Consider the following 23,630-nt stretch of genomic DNA (forward strand, 5'->3'; position numbering starts at 1 on the left):
TGACTACTCTAAGTTATATCCAAGTTTCATGTCTATAGTGTTGTCCCATGAAAAGATATAATGAAATATTTGCAGAAATGTGAGGGGTGTACTCACTTTTGTGATACACTGTATATTGAGGAAGAGAGTCTTGAAGTAGAATAGAAAATTATTGGTTATAAAACCTGTCAGGATGTTTCCTGCCTTTCAGAGTCCAATCTGAGCTATAATTAGCCACCCTCATTGGTCAGTCATCATTTAGGATGTTAGGTTGTGTGTTCTTGGGAACTGGGACCACACATGATGTCCTCCATATAACTGGGACCTTTTCTAGAACACAGCTCAGGTGAAAAATGCAGTGGAGGATTTCACCTGGTTTATCAACACAGCTTTAGTACTACAGCATTGTTCTGCTGAAATCAACTTCTACTTTACTCATTATCAATTAATGGATCTGGTAGTATGTTCATGAGTTTATAATAGGTGGGGTTAAGGGATGTGGTGGTGATTCTCTGGTCACTGTGGGTAGATGTAATAGTTTACTGATGTTTACAGTAGAACAGGATGAGGGAAACACTAAGGATTGTGTCAAAGGCAGTTCAGTGTTGCACTGTACGGGAGGCAGTCCATCTTTGAACTCTTTTAGCTTTACATTTTTGGATCACCTCGTTTCCTCTCTGCTATTCATCCTGAAAGTCATCTTCTTTATGTACATATTAAATAACAAAAGCAAAAGTGGTTGAATACTTGTTTCTCCTCACAGTAAGTATTTAAACTATCTTATAAAAGGAAAATCTAGAATTCAGTGTTAACCCTTTCTGGTAAAGGTGTGTGGACTTGTACTTAGGCATTACACATTATGAAATCTGCTTTATTTTGGCAGGACATAGTGTATATACGTGAATATATACTGACACCTATGGGTCACCAAGCGGCGTCGACTTCTTTGGGCTTGGAGGCATCTAGGATGGACCATCACACAGTGGAAATGTGTATTGTGGTCAGATGAATCAGCATTCGAGTTTTTTTTTTTTTTTTTTTTTAAACGGACGCCATGTGCTCCGGACCAAAGACGAAAAGGACCATCCAGACTGCAACAAGTCCAAAAGCCTGGGTGTGTCAGAATATGTGTCATGTGTAATTTACACTTCTGTGATGACAGCATTAATGCAGAAAAGTACATTGAGATCTTAAAGCAACAACATATGCTGCCTTCAAAAATGGAAAATGTAGAACTCAGTGTCAATCCTTTCTGGTAAAGGTGTGTGGACTTGTATTTAGGCATTACACATTATGAAATCTGCTTTATTTTGGCAGGACATAGTGTATATACGTGAATATATACTGACACCTATGCGTCATCTCTAAGTCATTTATAACATGGTCCAAATGACCACAACCCTAGTTGGAGGTCTTTAAAAAAAAAACAGAAATAAAGCACAAAGAGGCTATATGTATGTAAACATTGTGTCTTTTTGGTGAGTTACGTCGACATTTAACTTATTTTAAAACTTCATTTTATATTTTGTAAGAGATTTAAGTTTGAATATGACATACTGCTATCTTTTTTCTCCACTAGGTGATGGAAAGGGGCTTTTACATAACATGCACCATCACTACACATCATTACAAGGTTAATCATTATATTAAAACATCCTTTCTAAATGAATTTTTGTTAGCATCTATCTTTAAATTTTTATCTTCTGGTTTGCTTGTTTTGTTAGTGGTAAATTTGGTTGTCAAATAAAATGTGGTGCAGATGAACAGCACCAGTGCACTAGATGGCGGTGTGTATGTATATGTGAAAAAACAGGAAGTGGTGAAGGAACTAGAAGTAAACAGTACATTTGTAAAAAGACGAGAGTGTATAAACTGGTGAGTAATAAAATACATTGTTATAATCTAAACATTGGTTTTAAATAAAAGAAAACATTAATTTAATTAATTACGGAGGAATATAAATATTAAAGTCTGTTGCATTTGGAGTAGGTCACATCGTATGTTGTTTACATAGCTACAGAAGACAGTTCATTAATATAAGTTGATTTGCACACTCAACGGTCACTATATAAGCTCATTTTATCTTTATGCACATTTATTATAATATTTTAGCGCTACATGTGTCATATACATGCACATTGTGTTAATACTGTATACAGTGCAAGGAATGGTCCACCACCCAAATTGTACCTGGTCAGCTGGGGTCATATGGCCCCTTTTTATTCATGTGCGGAGGGAGGGTTACATTCATTTACATTTAAATCGAATTACACTAATCACTGAATTCAATTCAAGCAATTTAGGGTTAAGGACCTTGCTCAGGGGCCCAACAGTGGCAACTTGGTAATGTGGGGGGCTTAAACCGGCAACCTTCTGATCACTAGTCCTATACCTTAACCACTGAGCTACCACTGTCACAGATTCACAGTGTCACAGATTCTTGTTTTAATTTAATTTTACAAAATGGCTCAAATCTTTCAGAAATAGGGTGTGAATATATGTATACGTTATACGTGTAGCACATAAAGTCTATAAACGTACCTACATAGTAGGAAAACCCAATAAGGTAACAAGATTGGTACAGTCAAGCCGGAAAGTCTGCACACCCCTTTCACCTTCTTCACGTTTTATTACGTTACAGACTTATTCTATAATAGATTGAGTTCTTTTTTTGCCTCAAATATCTACACACAATAGCCAATAATTACGAAGTGAAAACAGGGTTTAGAAAATATGCAAGGGGTTACATATCTGTACACACACTTAGCCTAATACTTGGTCGATGCACCTTTGGCAGCAATTACAGCTTCAAGTCTTGGGAAAGAAGCTACGAGCTTGGCACACTTGTTTCTGGACACTTTGCCCATTCCTCTTGGCATATCCTTAAAAGCTCCGTCAGGTTGGATGGGGAGCGTCGGTACACAGCCATTTTCAGCTCCTTCCACTGATGTTTGATTGGATTCATTTACATTTACATTTTCAGCATTTAGCAGACGCTTTTATCCAAAGCGACTTACACAATGAGCTGAACTCGATGTGCAATTGAGGGTTAAGGGCCTTGCTCAGGGACCCAACAGTGGCAACTTGGTGGTGGCGGGGCTTGAACCGGCAGCCTTCTGTTTACTAGTCCAGTACCTTAACCACTGAGCTATTACTGCCCTATCATTCAGGTCTGGGCTTTAGCTGGGCCACTAAAGGACATTCACAGACCTTCTTAGACTTTCACTACTTTGTTCTCTTAGCTGTGTGCTTCGGATCGTTGTCATGTTGGAAAGTAAACCTTTGCCCCAGTGTAAGGTCCAGAGCGCTCTGGAGCAGGTTTTCTTCTGTTCTGGGCTGCACCCTGGACTCAGTGGGAGCAGTAGGGGAAAGAAAGATGATGGCCAAGCTGTCATCCTTAATGGAGAACACCTCTCAACCACTGAATGAGGCAGTGGAAGCAATGGGCATTTAATAAGCATCCATCCATCCATCCATCCATCCATCCATCCATCCATCCATCCATCCATCCATCCATCCATCCATCCATCCATCCATCCATCCATCCATCCATCCATCCATCCATCCATCCATCCATCCATCCATCCATCCATCCATCCATCCATCCATCCATCCATCCATCCATCCATCCATCCATCCATCCATCCATCCATCCATCCATCCATCCATCCATCCATCCATCCATCCATCCATCCGATGCCACAACATTGAGAAGACACAATTTTTAAAATATACTGCTACGTTAGTATTTCTCTTCATAGGAACTAACCCAAACCATAAACAACATCCCCCAACTGTTAATCCTGTTCACAAAATTTACCATAGCACTCTCCTGTCATACGTCAGTTCCAGATTTGTTCATACTACTCCTGAGTCTTAAAGCATTGTGTAATATACTTCTTCAGCCTTCACTTGGCAATGTGCATGATGAACTTGCAACTGTTTATGTGCTGTTGTGTCACAAAGCGTAGTATGCTTATATGTTATACAGATTGCATGGCTATACTCACTAATTAAAAGAGGTGTTCCCATACCAGTTGTCATGTACTGTAACTGTCAATGTCAAGTGTAAATAAATTGGTGGCCATTTTCTTGGTTTATTCTTTTTAGCACACAAAATGGATCAGAAAATTCCTTATGATGACTATCAACTTCCTGTTGTATTTCTGCCCTCATATGAAAATCCTCCTGCATGGATTTCTCCTCAGGATGTAAGAAACCATTGTAATTGTGTCGATTTACAACTACATTGTTACAGTATTTATTGTATGTAGTTTTACTTTTTAATTCTATTGTTGTTTTGTCTTATTAACTGATAGAGGGTAAAACATTCTGATTATAACAATGAGCTTACACAGTTCTTGCCACGCACGGTCATCCTAAAAAAACCTCCTGGAGCACAGCTGGGCTTCAATATCCGAGGAGGAAAGGCTTCACAGCTTGGTATCTTTATATCAAAGGTGAGTATAATTGAAAATATGCACAAGATCACCTTTTTGTAATTGTTCCTTAAATGGTGTTGTGTTCTTAGGTCTTTAATTTGGACAATTGTAGTGGGCTTTTTTCTTGTGTTTGAAGAAAAAGCTGGATATATGAACATTTATACAGATAGTCTCTTTGTACACCAAAGTATTTTATAATAAAAAGCCAAGTTATGTATTAATGACTGCTATTGAAAATGCTCAGTTCTCAAACAATTTACTTTTGCAAAAGTTGAGTAGCAAATGGTGGCACAGTGGTCAAAGGTTTGGATGTATATTGGTTTAATTCTTGCAAGCTTACTGACTAAGGATTTATTTTTAAACCACTCCATCACATAATGTTCTGAAATTCTGGGCCTGCAGAAGTGTAGGACCTAAGACTATTTCTCCTATTTATAAATTTTTCTCCTTTGCTGTTTTCTAGGTGGTGCCAGATTCAGATGCCCACAGAGCTGGACTTCAAGAAGGAGATCAGGTGCTCACGGTTAATGACGTGGACTTTCAGGATATAGAGCACTCGAGGGTAAATAAGCAACAGAATTACCCATAACAATTCCTACCTTACATTAATTTAGATGAAGGAATCATGCTTGAGTTCTGTTTCAGGCTGTGGAGATTCTGAAGACAGCCAGGGAGATTATAATGAGGGTGCGCTTCTTCCCTTACAGTGAGTTGTCTTACTCATATAGCATTCTAGTATTTGTGTCCACTTTAATGGTGATTTTGATGTTTGTTGTGGAATAGAGAATCGTTCTACATCAAACATCTCTTGTGATTTTATCATACAGAATATTCACTGTTTTTTCTGGCTTGTTAGATTACCAGAGACAGAAGGAGAGGACAGTACACTAGGCGTCCTCAGAGATGAGCTGAGGAGTGAATAGGTGCAACTTATTCTGTGGGCCTGGGGATCTGATCAAACATGCTGTACACTATCACCATGCAAACCTCTGTCTATGACTAATGCTGCTTTCATCAGTTGTTGTATCAGAGACATGAAATATTAGGTCACCCCTTCCTTATCAAGCTTTAACATAAAGACTACTCTGTATGTTTTTGTACTATATTGTACTGTTTCTAAGGAACACTATTTGTTAAACACTCATTTTATTGCAAAGTTTAAAAACAAATATCATGTAGAGTTTAGCATTGTCTTTATAAACTTATTAGCTAAATGCCAAGGACTTATGAGGTTAATGAAACAAACATTAACCTCTCTAGTTCTGTGGCACTTTAGGTTGACTTCCCAAATGTCCAATTTTGGTGTTATGATTAGAGATATTTATGATTATATTTATATATTAGTATATAATGATCAATATTTAAGCTTGGGTATGCAATGTCAGTCTTTTAACTAACAACAAGTTATTAGTCAAGGCTTAATAGTTACCTGACACGCTTATTGCAACCCAACAAAATATCAGACAATTGACTGCATTTTTAATGCTGACAAGACTTATTAAAATATACATGAACAGACGTCTTGATCTAGACTAGTTAAGTATACATGTTTTGAACAAACCAAAAAGGTTGGTAGCTTCTAGTGACTTTTATGTTCTTTGCCATGGGACTAAATACACTGATCAGCCATAACATTAAAACGGCCTCCTTGTTTCTACACTCACTGTCAATTTTATCAGCTCCACTTACCATATAGAAGCACTTTGTAGTTCTACAATTACTGACTGTAGTCCATCTATTTCTCTACATATTTTTTAACCTGCTTCTACTGTTCTTCAATGGTCAGGACCCCCACAGAGCAGTTATTATTCAGGTGGTGAATCATTCTCAGTACTGCAGTGACACTGACATGGTGCTGGTATGAGTGGATCAGACACAGCAGCGCTGCTGGAGTTTTTAAATACTGTGTCCACTCACTGTCCACTCCATTAGACACTCCTACCTGGTTGGTCCACCTTGTAGATGTAAAGTCAGAGACGATCGCTCATCTATTGCTGCTGTTTGAGTTGGTGCTCTTCTAGACCTTCATCAGTGGTCACAGGACGCTGCCCATGGAGTGCTGTTGGCTGGATATTTTTGGTTGGTGGACTATTCTCAGTCCAGCAGTGACAGTGAGGGGTTTAAAAACTCCATCGGCGCTGCTGTGTCTGATCCACTCATACCAGCACAACACACACTAACACACCACCACCATGTCAGTGTCACTGCAGTGCTGAGAATGATCCACCACCCAAATAATACCTACTCTGTAGTGGTCCTGTGAGAGTCCTGACCATTGAAGAACAGAGTAAAAGCAGGTTAAAAAAGTATGTAGAGAAACAGATGGACTACAGTCAGTAATTGTAGAACTACAAAGTGCTTCTATATGGTAAGTGGAGCTGATAAAATGGACAGTGTGTGTAGAAACAAGGAGGTGGTTTTAATGTTATGGCTGATCTGTGTACATAAAACAAAGGCAGTATTGATGCTACTGTTTATAACTAAGCCACATACAACATAATCTGCAGTGTCCTATGTCACAGGGCTAAATGTCATTTTATAAGAAATGCCAATATGTCTATATGTGTAGGAATCAGTGTAGAATTTATTCTGCTATATGTTGGACCACCAGCAGTGAATAGCATGATAATAAAAAATCGGTGTTCACAAGTAACATCTAGCCAAAATTGCATGCTGGTAAGGTTTTTACCAATTAATCAGGAAAAAAGGTCCAGATTTTCTTTTTTTTTTATGTATTTATTTCATTTCTAATGATTAAAAATTTATTTTTTGTCTGTCTCACATAAGCTCATGCATTAAATTTAACTACCTTTTTTAAGTATTAATTGAACAATTGTTAGCTTGTCAATTAACAGTCATAACCACTCTTTGGCTGTATGTATTATGATTATGATAATACTAATGGACATGCTATAAAGGAAACATAAATAAATGAATAAGTTGGGGTCTTAAGGAGAAAATTTGTAATTCACCACCAATATCATATGTCAAGAATGTTGTTTTACAACTTGTTGCCCTGCTGAATGACATAAAACTACTGAAAAATATAACTAATACTAACATTTAAAAAAACACTAATTATTACAACTGGTATAGTGTCCAAAAAAGTACTAAAGAAAAACCTTCACTGATTAGGGCACATATTGTATTTTTTATTATTATTATTATATTTTGTGATTTGTGACTAATCCATTATTTATGCCAAAATAAATATACCTTTTTGGTTTGAGCTACTGACTTTTTGTGCACCTTTTGTTTGTGGAAATTGATGCATGCAACATTTTTTTCTTTTATACCATTAACAGTCAAGTCTTATGTGTATTAAACCTTTGTATTCATTATGTTTCCCATCCTGTAGTGATTTCTTTTTAAATTAAATGCTTTGAGATTTTGTGTGCGTGTGTGTTTCTTTTTAAAATATTTAACTACTAATGGGAACTTACTTCCACTGAGTGGCTACATTAAATTCACTAGAAGCCAGGAGAAAGCTTAAATAATACATTTATATATAAAATGGCTTTTCATTTCTATAATATTTTAGTATATGTGTGGTGCTGTAGATTGTGTGGGTGGTGTGCAGAAACATGGATCCTTAGCACTAGTTAACCCATGTGAGAAGTCTTGGTTGTGCTTCTCTTGTGCTTGTCCTCTGTTTTTAGCCACCTTCCAAAAACAGGCAGAGGGTGTATGGGCTGCTCCAAATGAGCCCTAAGTGAGTAAATGCTTAAATTACTCTGCAACATTCAGCACGTTTCTCCAGTTTCATCAGAAAGTAAAAACCATAGCTGCTTCCGGAATCGCATACTTACAGAGTACGTACTAGATTGGAGGAAGTATGCACTACTCGGCCGGTAAAAAAGTACATACTTTCAGTACACTCGATATGCCTCAGTGCTCAAAACACAACATGGAAACGTGTTGAATTGTATTTTCTTTAGTATTTGAGCTCCTGTACAGACGCTGTTGCGGTGCAGCCACATTGTTTAATGTTTATTTACTCTTCTTTATATAGTAAATCTCCCCGGAGGACGAGCTCATCTAAGTTTGCAACTGAACAAGTTACCTCAGCAAAGATCCACATGATGGCGCAGAAACACCACAAACCTTCTGAAAACGCTTCATTTGGTCAAATTTCCGTTTATTATCGAAACTGTCAAAATAACGAGTACAACTAATTATTTTCATATACGGAACTGCAATAAATGATTTTATTTAAATGTAAATAAGCAATATTATAATACGCATTAAAATGAATGATGTGTCGGTTCAGTGATTCAATAGTTCATCACTAGTTGCTGTGTCAGTCACATGTTTAGCGAGGTGACGTCACCGACGCCCCACTCTGTGTGTGTGAGAGAGAGAGAGTGTGAGAGAGTGTGTGTGTGTGTGTGTGAGAGTGTGTGAGAGAGATGGGAATTATGGCTCTTTGAATGGAGTCGGATCTTTTGGCTCGGTTCCTTTTAAAGAGCCGTTCAAAAAAATGGCTCTTTGTTCATTTTTTAGGCAGCAAGGGGGCTACTGGGTAAACTATAATACAGCCCCGATATTAATATCATCAATGATGAACAATCACATTTTGCTACCTTGCCTTAAATGTCGGCCTAAATCAAACAACACTTAAATGAGAAATAAAGATTTATTTATAAAAAAAGATTTATATACAAATTGACGAGTATATTTTAATAACAATATTTAAACAAAAAATAGTTTTATAAAACGGATAGTTCCGGTCCTAAAATCTGATTGGCTGAGCCGCGTTCGAAGCCGTTGTAAAATCCCCGATAAACGCACACCTATGACCGCCTCACATCATTCCATATTAATACGCCACTGAAAAGTAAAAGTGAATGTTATGTTCGCCCTCATGTTGCCTGTTAAGGACTACCTGATTTCGTGGAAGAATGCTTTTTGTAAGTGTTTTTGTAAATAAAAACATTTATAAATTGAACATTGTTGTATTTTATTATATTTTATGTTGACCGCCGTTTTATAAAAGCAATAAGCCACTCGAGACTGCTATGATTTTATCACGGGGAAAGACGTTTTAGGTAACCTTCCCCATGATAAAATCGCAGTAACGCACAGTCTCGAGTGGCTTATTGCTTTATTAAATTGCAAACAAATAAGGTTTGTATCATCTGTTGTATAACTTGTATAACTTTACATTTCAAACATAAAAAAAATTAGAAACAAAAACAATTTTAGTAAAATTTACAAAAAGTGCACAACTGCAGCATTTACGGCAAGTTTGCATTAAAAAAAACAAGTTCTCTGACTTTTGAAGGTTTCACTCGAAAAATCCTCTCTTGTTCAGAGATGTGCCTGTGTTTGTTTCTGCTTTAAAACATAAGCGCCATGAAAAAATCAGATTTAACATAATCAAACAAGTTTATTCATTATTTGTCCTTAAACTACTAGAACTGCTCATTTTCTGCATGTTCTCTCTGTAGCTCCGTTACGGTTTTGTGTGTGTGTGTATCGCTCTCTCCGTGATACTGAAAGTGTTTTCGGGTTTGAATTTCAACAATAAACAGCTCTCATTATGACTGATTGATTCCCTCTACTGATGCAAAGCAAAATGGGTGGATTACAGCCGATAAGAAATGCGCAGAAATAAAAATATATATAACGGCTCCCAGAGGCGCGACTCGGTTCCTTTCGTTCATTTCAAAGAGCCGTTCAGTAGAATCGGATAGTTCGCGAATGACCCATCACTAGTGTGTTTTTGTTAGTGGTTTAGTAAAAGTAGCAGCAAAGACACTTACATTACTTTTTTTATTCTTTTGAAGCAGTGAAAGCTGGAGGAGCAGATGCGAAATGAGAGGAAACCATACCAGAAAACTCAGCTAGGATGCCTGGGATCGATGTTTGGATACATTATCATCTGTTAACAGCATTGATAAGTTGGTTGAGAGCAGGTGGAACAGCGACCATGTTGCGGTTGTATTGTTCATGCTGCTTATTTTGCAGAGTACTAGTTTTTGTTCGTGTCTATTTACATACAAATAAAGTACATATGTTTGAAATTTTACATAACTGTACTTGATTACTGTCTTGATTTGCACACACTCTTTAAAACAATGGTTCTCTAGTCGAGAGGATGGTTCATTAGTATACTTAAAGGCTTCTGTGCATTATAAAATGTAGGCCTAATTATCATCAGAAAAACAAATAATGCAATCCACAATTACTGTTAGTCCACGATTTTGCCATTTAAAGCTAGCAGAAGCATATATCAATCCTCCTGCTGAAACTTTTTCTTAGATCTAATTAATATTTTTTTGTTCTTTTATTTCTGACCAAAGATTGTACGTTTTTTAATACTTTTCTTTGCACATACAGAAATAGGGGCAATTTAAAGGAAATTATAATGTAAATTATACAGTACATAGGTGAAGTACAACCGCACTTTACGCAAATTCACGAAACGACCCTAATACGTAGGTCAGTTTTGTGAATCGGAGCATGCGTAGTGAGGCTCTCATTCCGTGTTTGTGTTTTTATTAATAAATGCTTTTCTTTCGACTTTGCGCTTATTCATGTTAACATAATAGCATCTATTTTTTATTTTAAATTAACAAGGACACGTGTATTTGGTCGCTATTAAAAATGTACATATTTACTCACCCAGCAAACACAACTACGAGTTAGCCGCTTGGTGGTGATAGATACATTACTTATCCCAGGGGAAATTACGCCATAATGGTAACGTTGTGAGAAAGAAAAGCACCCAGAAACAAGAAATCTGGAAAAAAAAAATGTATGAATTACAATATTAATACAATAGGGTTATAAATACAGAGTGCTTATAGAAAGAGAAATTACTGCAATTAGCTTAGCAGCTAACACTTGCAAATAAGCTAACAAGTACTCCTGTTGTTTACCTCGGATATTTACTCACAGCTGTAAAGTCTTTCGTATAGTTAAAATACTGCACACAGTCCACAAGTCTTTATTGTATATCTTTCATAATAATAGTTATGGTGTTATGAGTTATTTTGGGTTTTAGTCAGTATCTCAGCTGTGAACTAGTTGGCTAGGCTAGGTATTGATTCACACGGCTGTTCAAATCTTATTAGTAGGGGTGGGCGGATCGATCCCAACATCGATAGTATCGATACTTCAGTTTTTACTTTTTCTCCGCTACATTCAGCACGTTTCTCCCGTTTTATCAGAAAATAGAAACCATGTTTGTACAGACGCCGCTTCTCTCACATTGTACAAGCACACCTCCTGCTCTGCTGTGTTTTGTTGTCGTACCGTCACGTGACTGAGGGCACCGAGAGCCTGAGCACACGTAGCAGTGAGTGAGTGAGAGAGAAAGAACAGGCTGAGAGAGAGAGAGAGAGAGAGAGAGAGAGGAACTGTGTGTGGATATTTTCAGAAAAGTGCAATAAAAGAGATGAATTATGTTTTGTTATTATATAATTGGTTCTGAACTTAAACCTCAGACTATTCATTATAGTAATAAATGACCTGCTCATAAATCATGACACACTGCTCTCCCCTACATGAAAGTAAACACACTGCTTGTATAAGTAAAAATTATTGGTATTGGTATCGGCGATACTGGCCCTGTATTTACTTGATATCGGGTCGCTACCAAATTTTGCAGTATCGCACACCACAAGGTACCCACCAAGCCACTTTGTCGCCCTCCCCCCTTATTGAAAATGTAAAGTCAAAATTGCTCTCCGTTGTGAGTTTTGTTATGGTATCCCGCAATAAGCTACCTACAGTCAGACTTGGTGTTCAGATCAACTGTCGCCTAATTGCTGGTAATATCCTGTAAGCCAGACAAAGCTAATAAATAAATAAAAAAAGCAAAAAGTGCAATCTACCTGTGGTTTTTGTTCAGATGAATGTCTTCCTCAACTTTTATAAGCAGTATATAAATAATCACAAACAAAATTTTCCTTATTGATAATGTAATGCCTACCATAGAGGGTTAAAATAAACCTGACATGGCAGAAGTCTTTAAATAAACCTGACAAGGCAGTTTTGGTCTTGATTTATTGTTATTTATTAAAACAACCCTTACAGTAAAAACTAAACAGTTATACAGAAAATATTATATTAATAATTTATTATAAAAGGAAATGCTTTCATTAATAGTGAGTAATAGAAGCCTGTAAGCATTTCAGGAATATATCCTACACATCCATCCCTATTCAAACCCCACTGTTAGGTAGGGTAGACTGTCCCCTCTGAGAAAACAGAATAAAGGGACATCACAGTGTTTAAATAAGCAAGATAATATACTGCTTTTTTTCTTTTATATCCTTCATTTGTTGTAAATCAGTGCCCAATCCCCAAACCCCACATGTTACTCACACACGTGAGTCAACCAGTCAGCTGATTTACAAATCTGTTGTTAGGCACGTTGGCAAATGCAAATCGAGTAGCATAGAATCCCTAGATGTGGGAGTGACTGAGCTCAACAGTACAAGAAGAATGACTGAAATCTGGCTTGACACTGTATGCAGGCCTGATTCTGTCTGACAATTTAGCAATCATGTAATAAATAAATCTGAGGTAATGCCCTGTAATCATACAGTGATAAAACACTTTATTTACTACTGTCCCTGGGCTACTTATGTAATATCAAGCTACAACAATATAAACAACAAAATATAAATTTATAAAGCACTGGAATGACTGTTAGTCTTATTTTGCCCACTACTACGTACTTCAAGTTTAATAAATCAGCTGAATATAAATAAAGTAATTTCAAACTAATTATAATTTAGATACATACAAGCTTATTTACCTTTAATTATAGAAAAGATTAATAATTAACCTTCATTTCAGTGGTTTTAAATCAACCAGTACGTCTTCTTTAAAGAACAAATAAAAACACGCCAGGCAACATATTCACTTCTTAAAGAGAATCAAAAGAAAATGTAAAAATAGTGGCCATCTCTGAAGTGATTTTAGAGTTGTGGTAAAACTAAGTCAAAATGCTGTGCCACAGTGTCTAAACACTTTTGTATAAATAAACTAACAAGGTAAAGAACACATTATAGTACCAAATACAGTACATGACAAACTGAAATTTTTAAATGTCCATTTCTTCATCAGTCACTTCAACTGCTGTCTTCATTCTCGTTTGCGTCACGAGTGGAGGTCTCATCCACATTTTCCAGCGAGTCTCCTTGCTGAATGCTCAACAGGGCCGGGTCCATGAAAGGAATATCGCTCTGGAGGGGATAGAGCCATGGCTTGTATTCTGGGGAGTTCTGTGCCTTCCAGATAGAGTAGTTCTGGCCCGCCTTGTGCACACTTTTCATAACCTGCAAGAGTCACAGGAAGGGAGGGGTAAAGCAAGTTGTAGAAGTATCGGTGACAATGAACACTGTTACTGTGCTGACTCAGAAAGTAAAGTTTGACCTATGGTACTGGAATCCTGCTTTTCAGGACTTGACGAGTCAGAATTACAGCAACATTTTTTTCTAAAAATAAAGGTACGGGTCATGTTTCTTTTAGGATCTTTATCTATTTGTTGAAAAGAAGAAAACTACTGCTAGGTGTGATGACATGGTAGTTAGTGTGCAGTGAATAGATCATTTAATCAAGGCTGTCAATTATAAAAATGTAACTTACCAGTGTCAATTACTTTTGCTTAAACATTTAGTCTGATTAATCCATATTGTTAATGCTATATTATATTTAGACTTTAGTTCATGTGTTTAAGCCACCTGAACACCCATGTGTGTGTGTTGGGGGGGGGGGGGGGGGGGTTATATCTACCCACATTTTTGTGTCGTGGATTTGTTTTTAAAAATTAAAAACTAAAATCTCCTAATTACAAAAGTATTCAGACCCTTTGCTCTGGCCATAAGCATCCTTGAAATGTGTCTAGAATTTGAGTCCACCTGTTGCATTCTGAATTGATTGGACATAGTTTGGACAGGCACACTTATGGCTACAAGAGCCCACAATTTGCATTCCATTGTCAAGACGAAAACCAAGCCATGAAGGCCAAGGAACTGTCTGTGGATCTCTGCAATCCATTTGTGGCAAGGAATAGCTCAGGGAAAGAATATAAAACAATATCTAAGGCAATATCTAAACACTAGTGGTCTCAACACAAACTTAAACCTAATGTTGGCCATCCAAGCAAGAAGGGCCTTTGTCAGGGAGGTAAGATAAAACCCAATAGTTCCTTTAAAGGAGCTACAAAATTCATGTACAGAGATGCACTCCAGCACTCTGGCCTATATGGCCTATATAGTGGCAAGACAGAAGTCACTGTCAAAAAGGTATATGACCACCCACTTTGAGTTTGCTAGACGGCAAGGCTCTGGCAAAGTGAGGATAAAGATTCTCTGGTCTGAGATGAAAATTTAACTCCTTAGGCAGAAGCACTATGTCTTTTAAAAAACATCCACTGCTCATCACCTGGCTGATATACAGTAAAACACTGTGGTGGCATTATCATGCTGTGGTGGTGCTTCTCAGTGAGACTTAAGGAAAGGATAAATGCAGCCAAATACAAAAACATAGCTAAAAAAAATTACACTTACACTCGGACTGGGGTGATAATTTGCCAAAACATTGAGTCTCTAAATGTCCTTGATTGACCCAGACAAATTCTAGATTTAAATCCCATCAAACATCTGCAGAGAGACCTGAAGAAGGCACATCTCAGACACTCGCCATCCAATCTAACGAAGCATGAGAATATCTGCCATGAGGAATGGGATAAACTGCCCAAATCCAATAGTGCAAAAAGAATTGCAGCTTTAACTGGTGTCAAATGGGTTTTTACAAAGAATTGAATAAATGGTCTCAATTTTTAATTCGATTATGTGTAGATTGATGGGCAATTTATGTGTAGATTATGTGTGTATTATGTGTAGATTGATGGGCAAAATGGCAATTATGTTCATATAAAATGAAATCAAGGGGTTTGTCAAGGGGTCTGACTACATGGTACAGAAACTGGCTGATCTTTTCAGCATATACAGTATATTTCCAAACAAATTTGTCTGTCCTTTACATTTATATTTGTATGATTTAACTTTTTAATGATATATTAAAACATTGCAAGCATTTATGATCTTGAAGACACTCTCAGTTTTGTCCAGCTAGTTTAGACTAGTCCTCAAAAAATCCAGATAAGATACACCTTGCACTAAATAGTTTAAGTTACTAGAGCAGTAATACATGTTGTGAAACCAGACAGACAGGTTGAACATGAATCTAAGGTTTAGAAACACACTTGGCAGGAAGTTCAAGTCTCGTTGGTTACAATATTAGAAACACAGACAGCCAGGTTTCTATGTGTCCCACTAAAGGGGAAGCCCAAGCGAATAACTAATTTTACAATTATTATTACTAAAATATTAAGAACATTTTATACAACAGAGTTTGCCAGTCTCATAGATAGTATTTTCTAGCAAATTGTCTTCAAAAAACAAAGGTTTAACACATTATAAATAAAATGTTTATAAATAAATGTAAAATTCCATCAGAGTACCAAATAAAAAAACCTAAATGCCAAATGCCTTAGGGAAGATGATACCTATGATGTGGTCTAAAACAGAACACAGATAAGCAGTTTCAGTCTCAGACAAACCAAGCCAAATACAAAAAAGCAAACTAAAATAATACACTTACTTTGGGTGCTAGGACCTGTGTTGCCTTGTTCACTGCCCACTTGGGAAGAGATCCTAATAAAAGAGGATAAATGAATAGTCAATACATACATCATATGGCCAAAAGTCTGGGAGGTTCTAATGACTGGGTTTAGGTGTTTTGCCACATTAATTACTAACAGGTGCATGAATCAAGGCAAAACAACATCCATAAAACATGCTTTTACAAGTGTGAAGAAAATCCAGTGGTCTGGATATTAACCTCAACCCCAATAAAGAGCTCTGGGATGAACTAAAATGATGAATGCGAGTCACCTTGTAGTGTCAGTTCTCACAACTTGTTATCTAACTGAATGGGGAAAGATTCCCAGACATAGTCCAATATTTTATGGAAAGCCTTCCCAGAAGAGGGGGAACTGTTTGCAACCCTTTAGCATGTATAGTGTATTTACAGGAGAACTATTTAACCTACTACCATGATGTAAATAAATACCATTGATGAAAATGTCATACAATAAATGTCAACTATTTATCTAACTGTAAATTGTCTCATTTCTATAAACCACTGATCTATTTTGATTGATGATTCTTAGACAGAAGATGTGTTCTTACCCTTAGGATCAGCTTGCGAGAGGTATATAAAGGTGCAGCTGTTTGGCCCTGTTGGTTTCACCAGGTAACCAGTCAAAACAGAGACTGCCCTTACCAAGTCTGTTCGTGGAGGATATTTCTATAATACACAAGAACCCACATTAACCACTCATATAAGAAAAAAAACACTGGCATTTAATTTAGTTTATTTAACTATTACAAACTACTATGGCTGGCCAACAGCACTTTACAGCAATGTCATAGAAAAACCTTGTTTGAGTTGTTTAAAAACTCCTAGTTCTTAGTCCTCCATTAAATATTTGTTTATGCTGCCATCAGTTCACTACAAAATCAGTGTTCTTTACCATTTGATGCATATATTACATTAAGATTAAAACATGGACAAAATCTCCAAACAGTTAGCTCTAAAACCATCCATAGCATGTAAAGAGGTAGACATACCGGATGCTTAACTGAGTAGTTAACAATTATAAATTCATCATCAGATGACTGCCAGGAACGTAGTGTGACCACATCTCTGTTTTTCAGTGGTTTAGGACAAATCCCTGTGGATCAAAGAAAAAAAATGGGTTTAAGGTAAATTAAGAAACAATATTATTACACCAGAGACAATGTGGCAATGTTTTTATAAACCAACACATACAAAGCCATTAAAAAGTGCGAAAAAGTAATTAAAGTAATTAAAGTAAGTAAATACTTAATGGCCAAACAAGCACTCATTCACTTATTCATCTTCAATAACCACTTCACCCTGATCAGGGTTACAGTCCAGCAATTAGAGCTTCAAGTAAATAGACTTTCTGTTTTTTTTAGTATAGATAAACAAAATTAGTAGAGACAAATCAGAATAAATGTCTATGGTAATTGCCGAAACAACATGGGATTCAGGACATTAAAATGTGCCATATTTTACTTAATGTGTTTGTAAAAAAAACAATGAAGGAGCAAAGAACTTACATGAGTAGTAGCCCACATCAGCATTGGGTGCAACACGAGCAATTTCAAAGCTCTCGAGCATGGCAGGGTCCCACGTTTTGCGATACTTGTTGTCGTGAAGAACATCATACATGGTGGCAGCAGACACATCATTTATAGCCATTTTACACTATTGAAAGACAAAAAATGTAATTATTATTAAGTAGATAGTAAGTGTAGATAATTGTCATGGTATTCATAGTTTTAATAATTGTAATTACATACACTATTATTCTACAAATCTAGTTATCATTATAAAAGTTGGCACAAAGGTTGTGACTCAGGTGTTGTGACTATCCTGTACATACGTAACTACGTAATCATTTAGTAAATACATTTCTGAATAAAATTGTTTGGCAAGGTAATTTTTGGCAAAAAAAAAGTATTTTAAATGCATTTTTCTTGTTCAGTCCATAAATTCTGGCATGATTCCGTTTCACCAGCGAAACAAAAGGACTCCCATAACAAAAGGAAACAAACAAAGTAAGAATAAATGTTAGGTAGGGTATTCAGTCATAAAACAGTCCCAAGTATTATGTGTGGTGCAATCTTTTGGTATAATGGTTAAAATGGTAGCTTACCATGTTAAATGAAAGGCCCCCAGGATGGGGCAGTTGTAGCTTAAGATACTTAATTAGTGATCATACCATGAAGTTGCCACTGTTGGGCCCAAGGGCGGGGTTCTTAACAACAGTGGCGGTTCTAGACCAGGTTGGGGGGGTTGGTGCAGGCAGGGGCCAGAGGCAATGTCAGAGGGGCCAATTACTTTCTGCCCAAATGTGCATTGTGGGCATTAAGAGGAAACAGTCAATATTCAATAGAATTCAACATTTTATTTATGCAGTTTTCAGTCTACATTTGCTCTGCTTAAATGTCATTTATTCAGTCCTTTTCTTTTTCATATTCAATTTGAGTTACATATACTGTATTCCTAGGGGGGCAAGCTGGTTGGCACAGGCCCCCGCTGGCCCCCCCTGGCTTCCCCCTAGAACCGCCACTGCTTGACAAGTGTAGGTTGCTTTAAATAAACTCCTTCTTGACAGTTAAAATGAATGTATACTTAATTTCAAAGCTGAAAGATCTATTATTGTATTTCATTAAAGCAATAAGCCACGAGAGGCCGTGCATTACTGTGATTTTAGCACGGGGATGACGTTTTTGGCACGACGCGAAGCGGAGTGCCTAAAACTTCTTTCCCCGTGCTAAAATCATAACAGTAATGCACGGTCTCGAGTGGCTTATTGCTTTTATAAAACGGCGGTCAACATAAAATATAATAAATACAACAATGTTTAATTCATAAATGTATTTATTGTGTATAAACTTACAATAAAGCATTCTTCCGCGACGCAAAATAGTTCGATTAACAGTGTTGCTAGGCAACATGAGGGCGAAAATAACATTAATTTTTTCTATTCAGTGGCGTATTAATATGGAATGATGTGAGGTGGTCATAGGTGTGCGTTTATCGGGGATTTTACAACGGCTTCGAACGCGGCTCAGCCAATCAGATTTTAGGACCGGAACTATCCGTTTTATAATATACATTTGATACTGATAATATTGTGCCATCATGAGCATGAGTACATCACAGGTCCAGAAAATGTTGTGATTGATGTTTTTTGAGTTCTGACATAATAAACCCATTCTTAGTAAGAAATAAACATTGCTGTTTTCATTTAAATGATCATGTTTGAAAGTATATAAACCTATTGTGAACTATTTTGTTAGTGACCCACATCTGTGGTGAAACACAATGACAAGTGCAGCAATCAGGGTTTATTTAAAACAGCAATAATATGGGTTTCCATTCATTTCTTATTATGCCTTAATTTACTTCGGGATTAATAAAGTAAGTATATTTGTCTGTCTGTCTTTAATTCTAATTCTATCTTTAATTCTATGCATATTCTAACAAAAGCAACTGCTGGACCATGGCCCTGAACTTTGGTTTATGTTTTAAACATATACAAAAACACATCACTTACCTTAACTTTGTGAACTTTGGAGTAGCTGTTCTTGTTTCCTTGGGACAACGAGGAGACAGAAGGCACCTCGACCCAGACCTCCATGCCATTTTTATTGTATTTATTCTGCCAGTTCTCTGTGGTCAGACACTGACGCCTCAGATCAGAGAAAAGTGCCTCACCTGGAATAATTCCTGAACCCAGAGACATACTGAACAAGCTTCTAAAAATATCCAATAACCGAAATGTGTCTGATGCTTCCTTCCTTCAGTCTTCAGCAAACACTCGACCGAGTTAGTGTGCGTATTTTCCTCCACTCATATCGAATGAACCCTGAATTAAATGAATGAAAGTTCTCCTACAGACTTCCGATCCTATAAAGCAGTTTCACTCACTATGAGCAGCGCAGCAATGGCAGCTGCGATTATCTCAACTTCCGCGTTCAGTGCAGGTGGAAGTAATTCCCCAAGCACAGCCTCTACTGGAGATCACTGAACAGAGCCTGGAAAACACTAAACAACCCCGCAATTCCTCTCAACCACAAAACTCCAATGAGACTGAGTAACATGCGTTTTCTTTATATAGCTACAACAACTTCCTCCTGAATAAAGGCGTGTCAGTGAGAAATGGGTGTAGTTAGTGATACTGACGCATCTCTATAGGTTCAGTGTTCATGAATACATGATGATGTAGGACTGTATTTGTAGTGAACACCTCAAAACTCATTCACATGTATTAACCGAAACCGATTAACTACTGCGGTCAAGCCAGCATCCACTTCGAAATGCTCAGTCAAATCAGCCCCCCACGTTGTTTCTAAGGATGTGCGTATACTAAACATTACGGTAATAGCGTCTGGTAAAACTGATAAAAATACTCACTGACGACCTGAACGTGACTACATCAGTTATAAATATAGAAAATATATCAGTTAAAATATATATAAATGTATCAGTTAAAATATATAAATATATCAGTTAAAAATACAGAAATATATCAGTTAAAAATATATAAATGTATCAGTTAAAAAATATGAATATATCAGTTAAAATATATATAAAAATATCACTTAAAAATATGAATATATCAGTTAAAAATATATGTAAATATATCAGTTAAAAATTGAATAATTAAATAAACCAATTTCTTCCTGCAAACTGTATTTGAGATACAATTTCAAGCTTTGAAAAAAGAGTTGCTAATAACCTGACATTATGATTTTACTTTAAATTTAAAGTCAACTAAAATTTAATCTTAGCTCTTTAATTTTTATTGTTATTAAAAGGAATCTACTTGTTTCCACACAACAATTTCACTTTGTAATGATAGTACACCATCTGTAGTTTACACTCAATTTATATCAAGCAATTCTGATGTATCATTTTTAAATAAAGGCCTTTATATTGTCACATTTCTATTATTTTCACTCTAGACTGTTATTAAAAAGAATTCTCTAGTTTCCACAGAATAATTCAACTTCATAATGATAGTACACCATCTGTAGTTTACACTCAGTTAATATCAAGCAATTCTGATGAATAATTTCTAAATAAAGGCCTTTATATTGTCACATTTCTATTATTTTCAATCTAGACTGTTATTAAAAGGAATTCTCTTGTTTCTACAGAACAATTCCACTTCATAATGATAGTACACCATCTGTAGATGTCAATCAGTTAATATCAAACCATTCTGATGTGTCATTTCTAAATAAAAGCCTTTAAATTGTAATTTTTCTATTATTTTCAATCAAGACTGTTATGAAAAGAAATTCTTTAGTTTCCACAGAACAATTCCACTTCATAATGATAGTACACCATCTGTAGATGTCACTCAGTTAATATCAAACCATTCTGATGTATCATTTCTAAATAAAAGCCTTTATATTGTCAAATTTCTATTATTTTCACACTAGACTGTTATTAAAAGGAATTCTCTAGTTTCCACAAAACAATTCCACTTCATAATGATAGTACACCATCTGTAGATGTCTTTTAGTTAATATCAAACCATTCTGATGTGTCATTTAAAAAAAAAAAGGCCTTTTATATTGTTATTTTTCTATTATTTTCACTCTAGACTGTTATTAAAAGGAATTCTCTAGTTTCCACAGAACAATTCCACTTCATAATGATAGTACACCATCTGTAGTTTACACTCAGTTAATATCAAGCAATTCTGATGTATCATTTTTAAATAAAAGCCTTTATATTTTCTAATTTCTACAACCCCAATTCCAATGAAGTTGGGACGTTGTGTAAAACATAAATAAAAACAGAATATGATTATTTGCAATTCCTTTTTAACTCATATCATGTTCAAACGGATAAACTTTATTGTGTTTTGCAAATATTCACACATTTTGAATTTGATGCCTGCAACACGTTCCAAAGAAGTTGTGACAGGGGCAACAAAAGACTGGGAAAGTTGAGGAATGCTCAAAAAACACTTGTTTGGAACATTCCACAGGTGAACAGGTTAATTGGAAACAGGTGAGTGTGATGATTGGGTATAAAGGGTGCATCCCCGAAAGGCTCAGTCGTTCACCACTTTGTGAACAACTGCGTGAGCAAATAGTCCAGCAGTTTAAGAACAACGTTTCTCAACGTGCAATTGCAAGGAATTTAGGGATTTCATCATCTACAGTCCATAATATCATCAAAAGATTCAGAGAATCTGAAGAAATCTGTGCAAGTAAGCGGCAAGGCCGAAAACCAACATTGATTGCCCGTGACCTTCGATCCCTCAGGCGGCACTGCATTAAAAACCGACATCATTCTGTAACGGATATTACCACATGGGCTCAGGAACACTTCAGAAAACCATTGTCAGTGAACACAGTTCGTCGCTCCATCTCCAAGTGCATTACACACTTAATAAAATACTTGTTTTGGAGAAATTTGATGAATACTTTAAAAGCTATTGAAGTTATTAATATGCTGAATACTTGCAATGCTATTGAGATTATTGTTATGCTAAATCCTTTTAATGGTATTAAAGTCATGGATAAAAATCAGTTTTTTATTAGGTATTAAAAAGTTAAAGTGTCAAAATAAAAATTGTAGTATGTAATGTGGGTTACACTTGATAAAATACAACTTGTTTTGGAGCAATTTGATGAATATTTTAAAAGCTATTGGAGTTACTAATATGCTGAATACTTTAAATGCTTTTGAATTTATGAATGAAAATCTGTTTTTTATTATGTAATACAGGGTAAAAGTATCAGTGTAAAAGTTGTAGTGTGTAATGTGGGGCACACTTGATAAAATACAACTTATTTTAGAACAATTTGATAAATATTTTAAAAGCTATTGAAGTTACTAATATGCTGAATAATTTAAATGCTATTGAAGTTACTAATATGCTGAATACTTTAAATGCTATTGAAGTTTTGAATAAAAATCTGTTTTTTATTATGTAATACAGGGTAAAAGTGTCAGTATAAGAGTTGTAGTATGTAATGTGGGTTACACCTGATAAAATACAACTTGTTTTGGAGCAATATGATGAATACTTTAAAAGCTATGTGTACCACTTAGCTTCTAATTTTAAGGATTGTATTTAGCATTTACAATACATTGTGTACTATAGATCTAAAGCATTACAAAATGCATATTTAAAACAATCATATAGATTTAAAAACTTAAGGGGAATACCGATTTATCTAAAGGCCTAAGGCCTAAATTATTCCCTATATTATAGTGAGACAATTTAAAAACATAGTTTCTTAATTAAAGACATAGTAATAATACTTTTATTTTATCACTGTCCCATACTATTGCACCTAGACTTATAACAAAAATGTTTAATGTAGCCAAAAATCTTTTACATTTTAATAATCGTTTAAAACACTGCATGATCATTCAGATTGCATGTGGTGGATGTGACATGATACCACCAGTCATTTATTGGTATTCCACCAGTATTGCTCATGTACTGAGGACAAGACCAAGGTTAACTGGAAATATTTTCTCAATAGTGCAATTGTTTCTTATATTAAAGTGTTGAGTTTTCGTTTAACTAAAAAGATAAGAAAATATTGTAATCATTCA

General features: G+C 35.9%; 2 protein-coding genes across 2 annotated transcripts; one reads left to right on the plus strand and one right to left on the minus strand.

Annotated features, from left to right (window-relative positions):
- Positions 1 to 1,789: 1,789 nt before the first annotated feature.
- Positions 1,790 to 6,080, plus strand: pdzd11 (PDZ domain containing 11). Its single transcript, XM_062999832.1, has 6 exons — positions 1,790 to 1,854; positions 4,090 to 4,190; positions 4,299 to 4,439; positions 4,885 to 4,983; positions 5,067 to 5,127; positions 5,278 to 6,080. Exons 2-6 carry the CDS (start codon positions 4,098 to 4,100, stop codon positions 5,310 to 5,312), a joined length of 429 nt encoding a protein of 142 aa, XP_062855902.1. The 5' UTR covers positions 1,790 to 1,854; positions 4,090 to 4,097; the 3' UTR covers positions 5,313 to 6,080.
- A 6,340-nt stretch (positions 6,081 to 12,420) lies between these two features.
- Positions 12,421 to 19,849, minus strand: stard14 (START domain containing 14). The gene is made up of 6 exons (XM_062999833.1): positions 19,597 to 19,849; positions 17,591 to 17,738; positions 17,075 to 17,178; positions 16,634 to 16,751; positions 16,044 to 16,096; positions 12,421 to 13,714 (listed from the first exon to the last, which is right to left on the minus strand). Exons 1-6 carry the CDS (start codon positions 19,783 to 19,785, stop codon positions 13,508 to 13,510), a joined length of 819 nt encoding a protein of 272 aa, XP_062855903.1. The 5' UTR covers positions 19,786 to 19,849; the 3' UTR covers positions 12,421 to 13,507.
- Between the last annotated feature and the right edge of the window lie 3,781 nt (positions 19,850 to 23,630).

This window comes from Trichomycterus rosablanca, chromosome 8 (genome assembly GCF_030014385.1).
Source record: "Trichomycterus rosablanca isolate fTriRos1 chromosome 8, fTriRos1.hap1, whole genome shotgun sequence".
Taxonomy (NCBI): Eukaryota; Metazoa; Chordata; class Actinopteri; order Siluriformes; family Trichomycteridae; genus Trichomycterus; species Trichomycterus rosablanca.